Source organism: Mytilus trossulus, chromosome 8, assembly GCF_036588685.1.
Source record: "Mytilus trossulus isolate FHL-02 chromosome 8, PNRI_Mtr1.1.1.hap1, whole genome shotgun sequence".
In the NCBI taxonomy this organism is placed as follows: Eukaryota; Metazoa; Mollusca; class Bivalvia; order Mytilida; family Mytilidae; genus Mytilus; species Mytilus trossulus.
The window spans coordinates 587,993-608,685 of record NC_086380.1 but is presented as its reverse complement, the minus strand read 5'-3'; the positions used below and the strand labels follow the sequence as shown (position 1 = coordinate 608,685).

Sequence of the window (20,693 nt, the reverse complement as noted above, 5' to 3'; positions counted from 1 at the left end):
TTTTCAGTTTACATTTTATATACTTATATCAGAATTCTTTGACATTTAGAACAAACATATCTAACAGTTTCAAGAGAGATAATTGCAGAGAAGTAGCATGTGATAAGAGTCACCTATGGAGATATGTAAAAGTTTAAAAGGAGACAATTGCATGTTACATGTCAAAAGAGTCACCTATGGAGATATCTAACAGTTAAAAGGGAGATAATTGCACATTACATGTTACAAGAGTCACCTATGAAGATGTCTAACAGTTTCAAGGGAGATAATTGCACAGAAGTAACATGTGATAAGAGTCACCTATGAAGATGTCTAACAGTTTCAAGGGAGATAATTGCACAGAAGTAACATGTGATAAGAGTCACCTATGAAGATGTCTAACAGTTTCAAGGGAGATAATTGCACAGAAGTAACATGTGATAAGAGTCACCTATGAAGATGTCTAACAGTTTCAAGGGAGATAATTGCACAGAAGTAACATGTGATAAGAGTCACCTATGAAGATGTCTAACAGTTTCAAGGGAGATAATTGCACAGAAGTAACATGTGATAAGAGTCACCTATGAAGATGTCTAACAGTTTCAAGGGAGATAATTGCACAGAAGTAACATGTGAAATGAGTCACCTATGAAGATGTCTAACAGTTTCAAGGGAGATAATTGCACAGAAGTAACATGTGAAATGAGTCACCTATGAAGATGTCTAACAGTTTCAAGGGAGATAATTGCACAGAAGTAACATGTGATAAGAGTCACCTATGAAGATGTCTAACAGTTTCAAGGGAGATAATTGCACAGAAGTAACATGTGAAAAGAGTCACCTATGAAGATGTCTAACAGTTTCAAGGGAGATAATTGCACAGAAGTAACATGTGAAAAGAGTCACCTATGAAGATGTCTAACAGTTTCAAGGGAGATAATTGCACAGAAGTAACATGTGATAAGAGTCACCTATGAAGATGTCTAACAGTTTCAAGGGAGATAATTGCACAGAAGTCACATGTAATAAGAGTCACCTATGAAGATGTATAACAGTTTCAAGGGAGATAATTGCACAGAAGTAACATGTGAAAAGAGTCACCTATGAAGATGTCTAACAGTTTCAAGGGAGATAATTGCACAGAAGTAACATGTGAAAAGAGTCACCTATGAAGATGTCTAACAGTTTCAAGGGAGATAATTGCACAGAAGTAACAAGTGATAAGAGTCACCTATGAAGATGTCTAACAGTTTCAAGGGAGATAATTGCACAGAAGTCACATGTAATAAGAGTCACCTATGAAGATGTATAACAGTTTCAAGGGAGATAATTGCACAGAAGTAACATGTGAAAAGAGTCACCTATGAAGATGTCTAAATAGTTTAAAGGGAGATAATTGCACATAACATGTTACAAGTGTTGTTACATTGTTTGGTCTGTACATTTCTAAGTATGACAAGGAATATGATTGTTGGTGAGAAGTCTTCTACCCTTAAGGGCATACGATACAGTTACAGGGAAGGTAATGACGTTGCTAACGTAATTTGTTATTTTCGCGACGTCAAACTGTGACATATCGGGAAAAGATGCATTTTTCGACTGATTTTTATCATTCAAACTGATTTAATTTGAAAACGAGTTCATGGACCCCAATTTTTCTAAATGGCATTTGGTTTCATTTTGCAGGGAGATTATTTGACCAAAATTTTATAAAACTGTAAATAGAGGATTTTTTTTAATTGTGATATAAATGCAGTAAAAAATTACGTTTTTTCCTCAATTCATGAACATTTGATAAATATGAGTCATTTCTGAATAAAAAATGCATATTTTTTAAAGATATTTATAAAATACAGAAATTACCGATTATTAAACTAAAAAACAATTTGTTTTTATCTTTTATAACAAAAAAGTTATGTCTTTCTTTCGAAAAAGAAATTACGGCCACAAATCTGAATTTCGAGCAAACATACAAAATTTCGACCTCATTTTACGCAAAAAGTAGCACATGAAGGTATATTTTTTATTACATATTTGATTTAATCAGGTAAAAAATAGCCTATATGCAAATTTTCATGAACTTGTAAATACAGGATCAAAACTGTATCGTATGCCCTTAATTGCAATGTTATTTGATCACTCTGTAAGAAATGAACCTGTAATTTAGGGGTTGTGTCTTATTTATATATCATATTTTATTTTATTTTTATTTTATTTCATTTATTGTTTTGTATAAAGTCAGGTAATTTATTTTCTCATTCAAATTGTTCTCCATTTTGTCATGTAGAGCCTTTCATAGATTGCTATTTTTCTGATGGTTAACGACTGTGTAATAACCTTCAGTTGCTTCCATCCATGTCATTTGGCCTCTGATAAATAATTGTCTCAATGGCAATCATACCATTGTATGCTGATCTTATGCTCTGAAATCATTGTATTTTCTCTGACAATCACCTGCTGTGTTTTCTTCCTCTGTATTATTTTTAGAATCAATAGTATAAGTATGGTTTTCTTCTTCCTCTCCTGTATCTTTCTGGTCACCAGATGGACCCTGAATCTCACAACCTGTAGGAATTTTAACTCCCAGTATTTCTTCTATCTTATCAAGTTCCTGGGGTCTTTCATTATCCTGCAAATACAAGTAGGAAAAAATTAAATTCCCACAGGATTCATCTCTTGATTAATAAAGATTGATCTTAAAATCTGATTATGAATGCAATACAAGTTGCTTTTGTCTTGAAGAAATTTTCATTTCAAAAGTTTAATAAAAATTTCAAATTATTTCTATTATCACATATATTTAATACTTGAACAGTCATGACAGTTCTGAATTAACATTAACTTTGGGTTTGACACAAAAGTTTCATCATAGCACACGTAGCAGATATATACGTTTTGAGCTTATCTTTCTTTTCATCAGTTCAAAGCATCTACCATGTTTACATTTGTGTATGTAGAAATATGTTAAGATGATTAAAAATTTATGAAATGCAACAAAAAAAATAGTAAGTTAGAGCTTCACAAAACCTACACATTGTCAGAGGAAATTTACTGATTATATAAGAAATTTGCATAATAATTATATAGCAAGTTTTTTGTGTCAGGTATTTAAATAAATGCAATGTTCAATAAAAATAATGTTGGGAAAGGTAAGTTTGACTTACTGATTTTCCTGTTTTTTGTTGTAGATCTTCTAACAATTTACATACAGTCTGAATTAACTTACTGATTTTCCTGTTTTTTGTTGTAGATCTTCTAACAATTTACATACAGACTGTATTAACTTACTGATTTTCTTGTTTTTTGTTGTAGATTTTCCAATAATTTACATACAGCAGGGCTCACACTACTTCAGAAATATAGGGAGAAGTGACTTCTCTTTTTGAAACTGATAGGGAGAAGTGGTGAGATTTGAAAGAGAAGTGCTCTTTTGCGCGGTGCGCTACAATGTTTGGATTATACTATATCATATAGTATAAAGGGTCATATGTAAATAATGTTCTTTTTATAATGTTCAATTCATATCTGAGTATACAATTAAATCAACATTTCAAATTAAAAGTTGTTAAGTTTTACTCAGGTTCTTGTGAGCAACTACCAATTAAATATTTAGTATCTAGCACTAAAAAAAATATTTTTTTATCCTAAAAGGGTTAAGAAATTATAATATATCAATTACAATTTAATTCAAAACTATCTTGTGTTTTTCATTAAAAAAAATAAAAGTTATTAAGCTGGGCCATAATATATATTGATAATAGTATAATCAATGATAATAGTCATGATAGTCTCAGAGTTAAACAACTTTAATCAATAGTTTGAAACAATCCATAAAAAATATAGAGAATTATATACACCAATCAATTAGATGTAACCAAAAGTCTTTTAATTCGTGTGGAATACGTAATTTTCCCCTTTGGGATCAATATTCTTCTGTCAGCTGTTCCATCCATGTGTCCATAGTAATTATTGTAAAAGTACGGATTTTGGTCATAGTTGGTCCGGTTGAGATCCGTAGTTTAGAAATCGGTCAATGGCGGTCAATGGCAGACGAATGCAAGAAAATTTACAAAAATAAACGATGTTTGACAAGTTATTTGGAAGGGAACATTACGTTTTTAATGCAATAAATGGATTAAACACTTACTGGAGGCAACTTGTATCACGTTTAAATGAAGAAACAAACTTATTTTGTCGCCGAAATATAGGTTGATGTACGTTTTCGAGTAACAAGCACCGGAACAAGCGGAAATGCACGAAGGGATAACAAGTTGTATTTTAATCAAATAACCTGCTACAGACTTCAAAGACAATGCTTCAACCTCTTTTCTAAAGATAATGAATCGTTTATGTCTAAATTTCTTTAATATCAATAAAAAATTGATGTTTCATCAACTTGGTAAAAATTGAAAATGTCCGATGACGGAAGCGACTGAAAGCGAGTATCGTCAAGAACAGGGCGACTTCTCTTCGCTTTTGGGGGTCGGGGAAAGCGAAGTGACGGTCGGGAAAGCGACTTCTTCGCCCACTTCACCTGGTAGCGTGAGCCCTGTACAGTCTGTATTAACTTACGAATTTTCCTGTTTTTTGTTGTAGATCTTCTAACAATTTACATACAGTCTGTATTAACTTACTGATTTTCCTGTTTTTTGTTGTAGATCTTCTAACAATTTACATACAGTCTGTATTAACTTACTGATTTTCCTGTTCTTTGTTGTATATCTTCTAACAATTTACATACAGTCTGAATTAACTTACTGATTTTCCTGTTTTTTGTTGTAGATCTTCTAACAATTTACATACAGACTGTATTAACTTACTGATTTTCTTGTTTTTTGTTGTAGATTTACCAATAATTTACATACAGTCTGTATTAACTTACGAATTTTCCTGTTTTTTGTTGTAGATCTTCTAACAATTAACATACAGTCTGTATTAACTTACTGATTTTCCTGTTTTTTGTTGTAGATCTTCTAACAATTTACATACAGACTGTATTAACTTACTGATTTTCCTGTTTTTTTGTTGTAGATCTTCTAACAATTTACATACAGACTGTATTAACTTACTGATTTTCCTGTTTTTTGTTGTAGATCTTCTAACAATTTACATACAGACTGTATTAACTTACTGATTTTCCTGTTTTTTGTTGTAGATCTTCTAACAATTTTCATACAGTCTGTATTAACTTACTGATTTTCCTGTTTTTTGTTGTAGATCTTCTAACAATTTACATACAGACTGTATTAACTTACTGATTTTCCTGTTTTTTGTTGTAGATTTTCCAATAATTTACATACAGTCTGTATTAACTTACTGATTTTCCTGTTCTTTGTTGTAGATCTTCTAACAATTTACATACAGACTGTATTAACTTACTGATTTTCCTGTTTTTTGTTGTAGATTTTCTAACAATTTTCATACAGACTGTATTAACTTACTGATTTTCCTGTTTTTTTTTGTAGATCTTCTAACAATTTACATACAGTCTGTATTAACTTACTGATTTTCCTGTTTTTTGTTGTAGATCTTCTAACAATTTACATACAGTCTGTATAAATTACTGATTTTCCTGTTTTTTGTTGTAGATCTTCTAACAATTTTCATACAGACTGTATTAACTTACTGATTTTCCTGTTTTTTGTTGTAGATTTTCCAATAATTTACATACAGACTGTATTAACTTACTGATTTTCCTGTTCTTTGTTGTAGATCTTCTAACAATTTACATACAGACTGTATTAACTTACTGATTTTCCTGTTTTTTGTTATAGATTTTCCAATAATTTACATACAGACTGTATTAACTTACTGATTTTCCTGTTTTTTGTTGTAGATCTTCTAACAATTTACATACAGACTGTATTAACTTACTGATTTTCCTGTTTTTTGTTGTAGATCTTCTAACAATTTACATACGTCTGTATTAACTTACTGATTTTCCTGTTTTTTGTTGTATATCTTCTAACAATTTACATACAGACTGTATTAACTTACTGATTTTCCTGTTTTTTGTTGTAGATTTTCCAATAATTTACATACAGTCTGTATTAACTTACTGATTTTCCTGTTTTTTGTTGTATATCTTCTAACAATTTACATACAGTCTGTATTAACTTACTGATTTTCTTGTTATTTGTTGTAGATCTTCTAACAATTTACATACAGTCTGTATTAACTTACGAATTTTCCTGTTTTTTGTTGTAGATCTTCTAACAATTAACATACAGTCTGTATTAACTTACTGATTTTCCTGTTCTTTGTTGTAGATCTTCTAACAATTTACATACAGTCTGAATTAACTTACTGATTTTCCTGTTTTTACATACAGTCTGTATTAACTTACTGATTTTCCTGTTTTTTGTTGTAGATCTTCTAACAATTTACATACAGACTGTATTAACTTACTGATTTTCCTGTTTTTTGTTGTAGATCTTCTAATAATTTACATACAGTCTGTATTAACTTACTGATTTTCCTGTTTTTTGTTGTAGATTTTCCAATAATTTACATACAGTCTGTATTAACTTACTGATTTTCCTGTTTTTGTTGTAGATTTTCCAATAATTTTCATACAGACTGTATTAACTTACTGATTTTCCTGTTTTTTGTTGTAGATCTTCTAACAATTAACATACAGTCTGTATTAACTTACTGATTTTCCTGTTTTTTGTTGTAGATCTTCAAACAATTTACATACAGTCTGTATTAACTTACTGATTTTCCTGTTTTTTGTTGTAGATCTTCTAACAATTTACATACAGACTGTATTAACTTACTGATTTTCTTGTTTTTTGTTGTAGATTTACCAATAATTTACATACAGTCTGTATTAACTTACGAATTTTCCTGTTTTTTGTTGTAGATCTTCTAACAATTAACATACAGTCTGTATTAACTTACTGATTTTCCTGTTTTTTGTTGTAGATCTTCTAACAATTTACATACAGACTGTATTAACTTACTGATTTTCCTGTTTTTTGTTGTAGATCTTCTAACAATTTACATACAGACTGTATTAACTTACTGATTTTCCTGTTTTTTGTTGTAGATCTTCTAACAATTTACATACAGACTGTATTAACTTACTGATTTTCCTGTTTTTTGTTGTAGATCTTCTAACAATTTTCATACAGTCTGTATTAACTTACTGATTTTCCTGTTTTTTGTTGTAGATCTTCTAACAATTTACATACAGTCTGTATTAACTTACTGATTTTCCTGTTTTTTGTTGTAGATCTTCTAACAATTTACATACAGTCTGTATTAACTTACTGATTTTCCTGTTTTTTGTTGTAGATCTTCTAACAATTTACATACAGACTGTATTAACTTACTGATTTTCCTGTTTTTTGTTGTATATCTTCTAACAATTTTCATACAGACTGTATTAACTTACTGATTTTCCTGTTTTTTGTTGTAGATCTTCTAACAATTTACATACAGTCTGTATAAATTACTGATTTTCCTGTTTTTTGTTGTAGATCTTCTAACAATTTTCATACAGACTGTATTAACTTACTGATTTTCCTGTTTTTTGTTGTAGATTTTCCAATAATTTACATACAGACTGTATTAACTTACTGATTTTCCTGTTCTTTGTTATAGATTTTCCAATAATTTACATACAGACTGTATTAACTTACTGATTTTCCTGTTCTTTGTTGTAGATCTTCTAATAATTTACATACAGTCTGTATTAACTTACTGATTTTCCTGTTTTTTGTTGTAGATCTTCTAACAATTTACATACAGACTGTATTAACTTACTGATTTTCCTGTTTTTTGTTGTAGATTTTCCAATAATTTACATACAGACTGTATTAACTTACTGATTTTCCTGTTTTTTGTTGTAGATCTTCTAACAATTTACATACAGACTGTATTAACTTACTGATTTTCCTGTTCTTTGTTGTAGATCTTCTAACAATTTACATACAGACTGTATTAACTTACTGATTTTCCTGTTTTTTGTTATAGATTTTCCAATAATTTACATACAGACTGTATTAACTTACTGATTTTCCTGTTTTTTGTTGTAGATCTTCTAACAATTTACAGTCAGACTGTATTAACTTACTGATTTTCCTGTTTTTTGTTGTAGATCTTCTAACAATTTACATACAGTCTGTATTAACTTACTGATTTTCCTGTTTTTTGTTGTATATCTTCTAACAATTTACATACAGACTGTATTAACTTACTGATTTTCCTGTTTTTTGTTGTAGATTTTCCAATAATTTACATACAGACTGTATTAACTTACTGATTTTCCTGTTCTTTGTTATAGATTTTCCAATAATTTACATACAGTCTGTATTAACTTACTGATTTTCCTGTTCTTTGTTCTAGATCTTCTAATAATTTACATACAGTCTGTATTAACTTACTGATTTTCCTGTTTTTTGTTGTAGATCTTCTAACAATTTACATACAGACTGTATTAACTTACTGATTTTCCTGTTTTTTGTTGTAGATTTTCCAATAATTTACATACAGACTTTATTAACTTACTGATTTTCCTGTTTTTTGTTGTAGATCTTCTAACAATTTACATACAGACTGTATTAACTTACTGATTTTCTTGTTTTTTGTTGTAGATTTACCAATAACTTACATACAGTCTGTATTAACTTACGAATTTTCCTGTTTTTTGTTGTAGATCTTCTAACAATTAACATACAGTCTGTATTAACTTACTGATTTTCCTGTTTTTTGTTGTAGATTTTCCAATAATTTACATACAGACTGTATTGACTTACTGATTTTCCTGTTTTTTGTTGTAGATCTTCTAACAATTTACATACAGTCTGAATTAACTTACTGATTTTCCTGTTTTTTGTTGTAGATTTTCCAATAATTTACATACAGTCTGTATTAACTTACTGATTTTCCTGTTTTTTGTTGTAGATCTTCTAACAATTTACATACAGACTGTATTAACTTACTGATTTTCTTGTTTTTTGTTGTAGATTTTCCAATAATTTACATACAGTCTGTATTAACTTACGAATTTTCCTGTTTTTTGTTGTAGATCTTCTAACAATTAACATACAGTCTGTATTAACTTACTGATTTTCCTGTTCTTTGTTGTAGATCTTCTAACAATTTACATATAGTCTGAATTAACTTACTGATTTTCCTGTTTTTTGTTGTAGATCTTCTAACAATTTACATACAGTCTGTATTAACTTACTGATTTTCCTGTTTTTTGTTGTAGATCTTCTAACAATTAACATACAGTCTGAATTAACTTACTGATTTTCCTGTTTTTTGTTGTAGATCTTCTAACAATTTACATACAGTCTGAATTAACTTACTGATTTTCCTGTTTTTTGTTGTATATCTTCTAACAATTAACATACAGTCTGTATTAACTTACTGATTTTCCTGTTTTTTGTTGTAGATCTTCTAACAATTTACATACAGTCTGTATTAACTTACTGATTTTCCTGTTTTTTGTTGTAGATCTTCTAACAATTAACATACAGTCTGAATTAACTTACTGATTTTCCTGTTTTTTGTTGTAGATCTTCTAACAATTTACATACAGTCTGAATTAACTTACTGATTTTCCTGTTTTTTGTTGTATATCTTCTAACAATTAACATACAGTCTGTATTAACTTACTGATTTTCCTGTTTTTTGTTGTAGATCTTCTAACAATTTACATACAGTCTGTATTAACTTACTGATTTTCCTGTTTTTTGTTGTAGATCTTCTAACAATTTACATACAGACTGTATTAACTTACTGATTTTCCTGTTTTTTGTTGTATATCTTCTAACAATTTTCATACAGACTGTATTAACTTACTGATTTTCCTGTTTTTTGTTGTAGATCTTCTAACAATTTATATACAGACTGTATTAACTTACTGATTTTCCTGTTTTTTGTTGTATATCTTCTAACAATTTTCATACAGATTGTATTAACTTACTGATTTTCCTGTTTTTTGTTGTAGATCTTCTAACAATTTACATACAGACTGTATTAACTTACTGATTTTCCTGTTTTTTGTTGTATATCTTCTAACAATTTCCATACAGACTGTATTAACTTACTGATTTTCCTGTTTTTTGTTGTAGATTTTCCAATAATTTACATACAGTCTGTATTAACTTACTGATTTTCCTGTTCTTTGTTGTAGATCTTCTAACAATTTACATACAGACTGTATTAACTTACTGATTTTCCTGTTTTTTGTTGTAGATTTTCCAATAATTTACATACAGACTGTATTAACTTACTGATTTTCCTGTTTTTTGTTGTAGATCTTCTAACAATTTACATACAGACTGTATTAACTTACTGATTTTCCTGTTTTTTGTTGTAGATCTTCTAACAATTTACATACAGACTGTATTAACTTACTGATTTTCCTGTTTTTTGTTGTATATCTTCTAACAATTTACATACAGACTGTATTAACTTACTGATTTTCCTGTTTTTTTGTTGAAGATTTTCCAATAATTTACATACAGTCTGTATTAACTTACTGATTTTCCTGTTTTTTGTTGTAGATCTTCTAACAATTTACATACAGTCTGAATTAACTTACTGATTTTCCTGTTTTTTGTTGTAGATTTTCCAATAATTTACATACAGACTGTATTAACTTACTGATTTTCCTGTTTTTTGTTGTAGATCTTCTAACAATTTACCTACAGACTGTATTAACTTACTGATTTTCCTGTTTTTTGTTGTAGATCTTCTAACAATTTACATACAGACTGTATTAACTTACTGATTTTCCTGTTCTTTGTTGTAGATCTTCTAACAATTTACATACAGACTGTATTAACTTACTGATTTTCCTGTTTTTTGTTGTATATCTTCTAACAATTTACATACAGACTGTATTAACTTACTGATTTTCCTGTTTTTTGTTGTAGATTTTCCAATAATTTACATACAGTCTGTATTAACTTACTGATTTTCCTGTTCTTTGTTGTAGATCTTCTAACAATTTTCATACAGACTGTATTAACTTACTGATTTTCCTGTTTTTTGTTGTATATCTTCTAACAATTTACATACAGACTGTATTAACTTACTGATTTTCCTGTTTTTTGTTGTATATCTTCTAACAATTTTCATACAGATTGTATTAACTTACTGATTTTCCTGTTTTTTGTTGTAGATCTTCTAACAATTTACATACAGACTGTATTAACTTACTGATTTTCCTGTTTTTTGTTGTATATCTTCTAACAATTTCCATACAGACTGTATTAACTTACTGATTTTCCTGTTTTTTGTTGTAGATTTTCCAATAATTTACATACAGTCTGTATTAACTTACTGATTTTCCTGTTCTTTGTTGTAGATCTTCTAACAATTTACATACAGACTGTATTAACTTACTGATTTTCCTGTTTTTTGTTGTAGATTTTCCAATAATTTACATACAGACTGTATTAACTTACTGATTTTCCTGTTTTTTGTTGTAGATCTTCTAACAATTTACATACAGACTGTATTAACTTACTGATTTTCCTGTTTTTTGTTGTAGATCTTCTAACAATTTACATACAGACTGTATTAACTTACTGATTTTCCTGTTTTTTGTTGTATATCTTCTAACAATTTACATACAGACTGTATTAACTTACTGATTTTCCTGTTTTTTTGTTGAAGATTTTCCAATAATTTACATACAGTCTGTATTAACTTACTGATTTTCCTGTTTTTTGTTGTAGATCTTCTAACAATTTACATACAGTCTGAATTAACTTACTGATTTTCCTGTTTTTTGTTGTAGATTTTCCAATAATTTACATACAGACTGTATTAACTTACTGATTTTCCTGTTTTTTGTTGTATATCTTCTAACAATTTACATACAGACTGTATTAACTTACTGATTTTCCTGTTTTTTGTTGTAGATTTTCCAATAATTTACATACAGTCTGTATTAACTTACTGATTTTCCTGTTCTTTGTTGTAGATCTTCTAACAATTTTCATACAGACTGTATTAACTTACTGATTTTCCTGTTTTTTGTTGTATATCTTCTAACAATTTACATACAGACTGTATTAACTTACTGATTTTCCTGTTTTTTGTTGTAGATTTTCCAATAATTTACATACAGTCTGTATTATCTTACTGATTTTCCTGTTCTTTGTTGTAGATCTTCTAACAATTTTCATACAGACTGTATTAACTTACTGATTTTCCTGTTTTTTGTTGTAGATTTTCCAATAATTTACATACAGACTGTATTAACTTACTGATTTTCCTGTTTTTTGTTGTAGATTTTCCAACAATTTACATACAGTCTGTATTAACTTACTGATTTTCCTGGTCTTTGTTGTAGATCTTCTAACAATTTACATACAGTCTGTATTAACTTACTGATTTTCCTGTTCTTTGTTGTATATCTTCTAACAATTTACATACAGACTGTATTAACTTACTGATTTTCCTGTTCTTTGTTGTATATCTTCTAACAATTTTCATACAGACTTTATTCACTTACTGATTTTCCTGTTCTTTAATGTAGATCTTCTAACAATTTACATACAGACTGTATTAACTTACTGATTTTCTTGTTTTTTGTTGTAGATTTTCCAATAATTTACATACAGTCTGTATTAACTTACGAATTTTCCTGTTTTTTGTTGTAGATCTTCTAACAATTAACATACAGTCTGTATTAACTTACTGATTTTCCTGTTCTTTGTTGTAGATCTTCTAACAATTTACATACAGTCTGAATTAACTTACTGATTTTCCTGTTTTTTGTTGTAGATCTTCTAACAATTTACATACAGTCTGTATTAACTTACTGATTTTCCTGTTTTTTGTTGCAGATCTTCTAACAATTAACATACAGTCTGTATTAACTTACTGATTTTCCTGTTTTTTGTTGTAGATCTTCTAACAATTTACATACAGTCTGTATTAACTTACTGATTTTCCTGTTTTTTGTTGTAGATCTTCTAACAATTTACATACAGACTGTATTAACTTACTGATTTTCCTGTTTTTTGTTGTAGATTTTCCAATAATTTACATACAGACTGTATTAACTTACTGATTTTCCTGTTTTTTGTTGTAGATCTTTTAACAATTTACATACAGACTGTATTAACTTACTGATTTTCTTGTTTTTTGTTGTAGATTTTCCAATAATTTACATACAGTCTGTATTAACTTACGAATTTTCCTGTTTTTGTTGTAGATCTTCTAACAATTAACATACAGTCTGTATTAACTTACTGATTTTCCTGTTCTTTGTTGTAGATCTTCTAACAATTTACATACAGTCTGAATTAACTTACTGATTTTCCTGTTTTTTGTTGTAGATCTTCTTACAATTTACATACAGTCTGTATTAACTTACTGATTTTCCTGTTTTTTGTTGTAGATCTTCTAACAATTAACATACAGTCTGTATTAACTTACTGATTTTCCTGTTTTTTGTTGTAGATCTTCTAACAATTTACATACAGTCTGTATTAACTTACTGATTTTCCTGTTTTTTGTTGTAGATCTTCTAACAATTTACATACAGACTGTATTAACTTACTGATTTTCCTGTTTTTTGTTGTATATCTTCTAACAATTTTCATACAGACTGTATTAACTTACTGATTTTCCTGTTTTTTGTTGTAGATCTTCTAACAATTTACATACAGACTGTATTAACTTACTGATTTTCCTGTTTTTTGTTGTATATCTTCTAACAATTTTCATACAGATTGTATTAAATTACTGATTTTCCTGTTTTTTGTTGTAGATCTTTTAACAATTTACATACAGACTGTATTAACTTACTGATTTTCCTGTTTTTTGTTGTATATCTTCTAACAATTTTCATACAGACTGTATTAACTTACTGATTTTCCTGTTTTTTGTTGTAGATTTTCCAATAATTTACATACAGTCTGTATTAACTTACTGATTTTCCTGTTCTTTGTTGTAGATCTTCTAACAATTTACATACAGACTGTATTAACTTACTGATTTTCCTGTTTTTTGTTGTAGATCTTCTAACAATTTACATACAGTCTGTATTAACTTACTGATTTTCCTGTTTTTTGTTGTAGATCTTCTAACAATTTTCATACAGACTGTATTAACTTACTGATTTTCCTGTTTTTTGTTGTAGATTTTCCAATAATTTACATACAGACTGTATTAACTTACTGATTTTCCTGTTTTTTGTTGTAGATCTTCTAACAATTTTCATACAGACTGTATTAACTTACTGATTTTCCTGTTTTTTGTTGTAGATTTTCCAATAATTTACATACAGACTGTATTAACTTACTGATTTTCCTGTTTTTTGTTGTAGATCTTCTAACAATTTACATACAGACTGTATTAACTTACTGATTTTCCTGTTTTTTGTTGTAGATTTTCCAATAATTTACATACAGACTGTATTAACTTACTGATTTTCCTGTTTTTTGTTGTAGATCTTCTAACAATTTACATACAGACTGTATTAACTTACTGATTTTCCTGTTTTTTGTTGTAGATTTTCCAATAATTTACATACAGACTGTATTAACTTACTGATTTTCCTGTTTTTTGTTGTAGATCTTCTAACAATTTACATACAGACTGTATTGACTTACTGATTTTCCTGTTTTTTGTTGTAGATCTTCTAACAATTTACATACAGACTGTATTAACTTACTGATTTTCCTGTTTTTTGTTGTAGATCTTCTAACAATTTACATACAGACTGTATTAACTTACTGATTTTCCAGTTTTTTGTTGTACATCTTCTAACAATTTACATACAGACTGTATTAACTTACTGATTTTCCTGTTTTTTGTTGTAGATTTTCCAATAATTTACATACAGTCTGTATTAACTTACTGATTTTCCTGTTTTTTGTTGTAGATCTTCTAACAATTTACATACAGACTGTATTAACTTACTGATTTTCCTGTTTTTTGTTGTAGATTTTCCAATAATTTACATACAGACTGTATTAACTTACTGATTTTCCTGTTTTTTGTTGTAGATTTTCCAATAATTTACATACAGTCTGAATTAACTTACTGATTTTCCTGTTCTTTGTTGTAGATCTTCTAACAATTTACATACAGTCTGAATTAACTTGCTGATTTTCCTGTTTTTTGTTGTAGATCTTCTAACAATTTACATACAGTCTGTATTAACTTACTGATTTTCCTGTTTTTTGTTGTAGATCTTCTAACAATTTACATACAGTCTGAATCTGTGTCTTAAAATAATCTGCTGCTTCCTAGAAAATCAAGTAAACAGATTTAATATATTTTTGTTAACATACAGGTGTTAAATCAACAGTATAGAAGCCTCACTGGTATTAAAGAGATAATAGTTACTACAATTACGATTATCCCAATATGGCGACGGTAGATATAGGTAAAATCTTTACACTCGTTTTTCTTAAATGTAGCATGTATTTGTCAATAGTTACTCAGCTGCAAGGTTTATCTATACCATTTCATCATATTTGAATCGTAGCGGTGCACTGGAATTGTCTAAGAGCTGTGAAAATAGCCGTTAAAAAATTCGGGATGATAATCGTAACTCGGAAAAAAGATAATCGTAATTATGGCATCTAAAAATAAAAAAGATAATCGTAACTGGAAACTGTTTTATTGATATTGACACTAAAAACGTAAATCTGATAGCATATTATGAAATTATAGCGATGAATTATTTACGAAACGTACCAACATCTTATGACATTTCTGTTTATGCATATATAATTAATAGTTCTTATGAAAACAGCTACATACTAGGATTTTTCTTGTATTAATGCTGTAAAAAATAGAGGAATGAGATTTTTTATGGGTGTGGGTAAATACACCCCAAACTTAGCCTTATATGGAGATATGGGTTGGATGCCCAGTATTATATCTCAGTGGACATGTATTTTTAGATTATGGTCGAGACTTACTAAAATGTCTCATTGTAGAGTTAATAAACATTTTCTTATGGGGCAATACATGCTGTAATAAAAAATTTAAAAATTGGAATTATAGAGTCAATGTGAAATTTAGAGAAATGGATATGGAGTTTTTATTTAATACTGATTTTTCTATTGATAAAAATACAATTAAACAAATTGAACTTGAAAATTTTTGTAGATATAAAGAGAAGTGGTACTCTGACTTAATGTACAATGAAAGAAGTAAATTGCGAACGTATAGAATGTTTGAGCAATGTTTTAATAGAGACAAATATTTATGTATTAATATGCCTGGAAAATATAAGAGTGCATATGCTAAATTTAGATGTGGTGTTGCACCTCTGAGAATAGAAACTGGTCGATATGAAGGCATTATGGTTGACAATAGATTATGTTTTAATGAGCAATGTAAGAAAAATAACATTATTGAAGATGAGAAACATGTGTTAATTAATTGCCCAGTATATGCAGATTTACGAGCTATTTTATTTAGACATGCTAGCTCTTTTAATTGTGATTTTGTTAATTTGTCTGATGATGATAAATTCAATTTTTTATTCACTGATGAAAATGTGTGCTACTTTTTAGCCAAAATCTGCTATGATGTATTATTAAAAAGAAAAGGTATTTTATATAATTGAAGATAATAATGTGTATTCCGCAAAATTAGAAACAAACTTATTAAAAATTCATAAATACTCGGTATATGAAAAGTATGATATTGTAGAGAAAAATATTGAAGGTACTAAACAAGGAACATTTTTGTATTTGCATGCTTGCCATATAATTAGTACTTTTCTATTAAATGAAAACAAAAATTAGCCTTACCTAATTTTCATGCATTTTTCTGAAGCGCAAAATATTTGTTTCAAAATCTATAAAAATCTTTGTAATTAAACCAGTTCCGAATGGATGATCTACATGTTATGTCCTTTGATGTAATTTGTCAATATACATATTTGTGGTTTTTTTTTCGTCTGTTAAATGCTTCGTTAGACTATAGGTAAGGCTAATAAAAACAAAAAAACAAAAGTAACAATAAACAAAAGTAAAAAAAAAAAAAAAAAGTGACAATAAAAAATAGTTACAATAAACTGGTAACTATTCTAGATCCTTTACCATTGCAATGTTTAAAGAAACGTCCTAAAATACATGGGTATAATTTGATCAAAACATTTGAACTTAATTTTTAAATCAAATATTATATCAGTGTAAAATAGAAAAAAGTGAATCAAAGGGAAAAATATGGACGGCTGAATTTATTGAATTATAAGGAAAAGGGAGATATGGGGGGTCAGATATGAACACTAAATCCGATAATGCAGTTTTTATAGATTATCGTTGATAATCTCAACGAGAATGATTTTCTCGCTTGAGCTGGTACAGCGAAAGTGAGAAATTCAGTGAGAAAATCAATCGAGTTGAGATGACCAATGATAATCTGTTTATCGCTATTTTACCTATGACGACGTTGTCAGTTTCATGTGAATTTCGTTCGATTCATGTCAATTTCGTTAGCAACCCCACGTGGCCTCCTTAGTTTCTAGCAATAATTTTGCCATCTCAATCGAGAAGCATGATATGAAAATTATCACAAAAAAAGATCTAAGGAAAAATGCACAAAATAGCGATAAATAAAGTTATTGACGGAAACTTTTGTTCATTTCGCACAGAATTATAGTATAAACCTGTTATAAGAGGCAAACAACATGACATATGAAAATGTGGTATACGTGACTTTCATTTTGAGCAATGAATTGAAAGGATTGCACTTTTGGAATATGGGATAAACTGGGCATTTACATTTTTAATACACAAAATACCATTGAAATGCTGAAAGACACATTTATTATGTTTCAGTTACTATTATCCGATTAAGAAAATTACGATTATCAAAGAAGAAAAATACCATAGAGTTACGATTATCATCCCGAATTTTTCAACGGCTATTTTCACAGCGCTTAGACAATTCCAGTGCACCGTTACGATTCAAATATGATGTAATGGTATAGATAAACCTTGCAGCTGAGTAGCTATTGACAAAAGCATGCTACATGTAAGAAAAATGAGTGTAAAGATTTCACCTATATCTACCGTCGCCATATTGGGATAATCGTAATTACAGTTACCATTATCTCTTTAATACCAGTGAGCCTGGTTTACCAACGGAACTAACTCATGATGAAACAATATTTTAAGAGGAATCCATGATTAAATATAAAGTTACATTTGTATGATAGTCTTTTGTTTCTATTGTGTTGGTGTGTTGTTGTTTTTCTGATATAAACACCATATATCTGTTCATTCATAAACAACTAATATTATTTCAGAAACTCATTTACATAGATTTTTCTTCTACTCTCAGACCGTAAAGGTAATCTGAACAGGTAAGAACTGTGATGTGGACACCTGCCCAGGATTCCCAGAAATTGTTTATCAGAATAAGAAATGAAAACCCTTGTCTTATAATATTTTCTGATGCTGAGTTGTAGCTGTTTTCCCTATCCTTTTTGTTTTCAATGATGCAGCTTTTTCATCTATAAAAACAAAATTCCAAAAATACAGATAAGATGTAAGAAGAAGCTATCTTGACAACTGCACTTACAAAATCTATTAGAAATACAGCACAATGAGACAAACCTTCTGGACTTGCTGTATAGCAGCTGCTTCTTTGACAAGAGATCCATATTCTTTCTTTATGTCTTGTATTTTCTGTAGCATTTTAGCTGGGTTCACCTGTAAATAAGGTAAATAGATATATAAGGAATCTGATGTTCAGTCTATTTTAATCCGGTTCATAAGTGTTTCTCATTTTGTATATATAGATCTGACTGTTGGTTTTCCCGTTTGAATGGTTTTACTCTATTAATTTTTTGGGGCTCTTAAAGCTTGCTGTATGTTGTGAGCCAAGGCTAGGTGTTGAAGACTGTACTTAGAACTATAATGGTTTACTTTTAAAAATTGTGACTAGGATGGAGAGTTGTCTCATTGGCACTCATACATCATCTTCATATATATGTTTAATATATTTCTAAGCCACATTGCTAAAGTGTTGCGTCCACAGTATGAAGCATGAAAAGATCCAAATATCAGAATATCTAATTAATCAAGTCGACAAACTATGAAGAGGAGGATGCTCAGAAAGAGTATATTACAATACCTGAAATTTAGTTTGTAGCAATATGTTACTACATCTATGGTACCACAAAACAAAAGGTGATGTCATGTACATGTAATTAGTTGAATATCCACAGCATTTTGATGTATGTCATATTAACATGTACAGAATGCAGTAAATTTCTCACCTTATTTTCTTCATTATCTTTATCAAATTCAAACTCAATCTTCCTGGACAAATAATTCAGATCAGATTCTGCTTGCTGGAACTGAAAATGTACATGTAATAATTAGATATCAAAATTTAGTAAAAACATATTAAATTCAATCTTCTTTGAAAAATTTAATTTTAAATCATTTAAGACTGAAACTAAAATCATTTAATTAGCCTGTTCATTCTGTTACATGTATTTTCCAGAAACATTTTTGTTGCCATCAATATTACCTAAAAATTTAAAATGGGAAATACCTTGTTAACTGTTTGGATAAACACGCATAATTTGATCACTTTTTTTTCAATTTGTTTCGTCTGTTTCTGAAGACTATTACATTTCGAATTCCCTCCGCATGATCCTTTAGAACCATGTTCTGTTCTGCTCAGGTATAAACCTCTGAAACAGGTCCGTTTACCCAGGGTCTATTTGCCCTGAATATATTTTTTTCCTAATTGTTGCCTAAACAGATTAGTTGCCTAATGACACTTGTAATGAACTTGTTTGCAAATTTTCCGCATTACATAAAATCAAACAGGTTCCTGTAAACTGACATCTTTAATCAAAACATTTGACGTCACAACTAAAAAGTGATTGTTGCTTCAGCATGTTCAGACATCAAAAGTGATTCTGAGTATATATCTATTAAAAGAGGGACGAAAGATACCAAAGGGACAGTCAAACTCATAAATCTATAACAAACTGACAACGCCATGGCTAAAAATGAAAAAGACAAACAGAAAAAGCAATAGCACACATGACACAACATAGAAAACTAAAGAATAAACAACACGAACCCCACCAAAAACTAGGGGTGATCCCAGGTGCTCTGGAAGGGTAAGCAGATCCTGCTCCACATGCGGCACCCCTCGTGTTACTTATGTGATCACAAATCCGGTAAATAGTCTAATTCGGTAGGTCAAATTCATGAAAGGGAAGGGGATCGTGGTTACGACGTAAGGAACATATCCGATATCATTTGTGAAACGGTTATTCCATTACTGTCAACCAACTCGTGATGGCGTCTGTAAAATTTACGAAGGGATGATTTCAACTTCACCATTTGAAACTCTTGGTTTAATACCTTCCTTGTGAGCAGTAACCCTCTATCAAGAAAATCATGATAGGAAATGCAAGCACTGGAATATCGTATCAATTGGAGGATATATACCCCGTATGCAGGTGCTGCTGGAATGTTGCTAGTTAGAAATGGAAAGTTCACAATTGGAAAGCTGAATTCATCTCTTTTGTCATAAAGTTTTGTCTTCAACCGACCCTCATTGTCAATTTCTAGATGTAAGTCAAGATATGAAGCCAACTTAACTGTATCTGTAGTATCCTTTATCTCCAATTCGATGGGATAGATGCATTCCACATAGTCACCAAATTTTGAATTGTTTAGTGAAAGAACGTCATCTATATAGCGGAAAGTAGAGTTAAAGGATATTGCTAACTTTTTATC

General features: G+C 29.3%; 1 protein-coding gene across 1 annotated transcript in view; it reads right to left on the bottom strand.

Moving 5' to 3' along the window:
* LOC134728075 (spindle and kinetochore-associated protein 2-like) overlaps positions 1-20,693 on the bottom strand; it is a 38,423-nt gene that overhangs the window by 3,863 nt on the left and 13,867 nt on the right. The window contains exons 2-5 of the mRNA XM_063592474.1: positions 19,208-19,288; positions 18,543-18,638; positions 15,129-15,209; positions 2,434-2,608 (exon numbers count right to left, since the gene is read on the bottom strand). Coding sequence (XP_063448544.1) covers positions 2,434-2,608; positions 15,129-15,209; positions 18,543-18,638; positions 19,208-19,288 — 433 coding nt within the window. The remainder of the gene's footprint in view (positions 1-2,433; positions 2,609-15,128; positions 15,210-18,542; positions 18,639-19,207; positions 19,289-20,693) is intronic.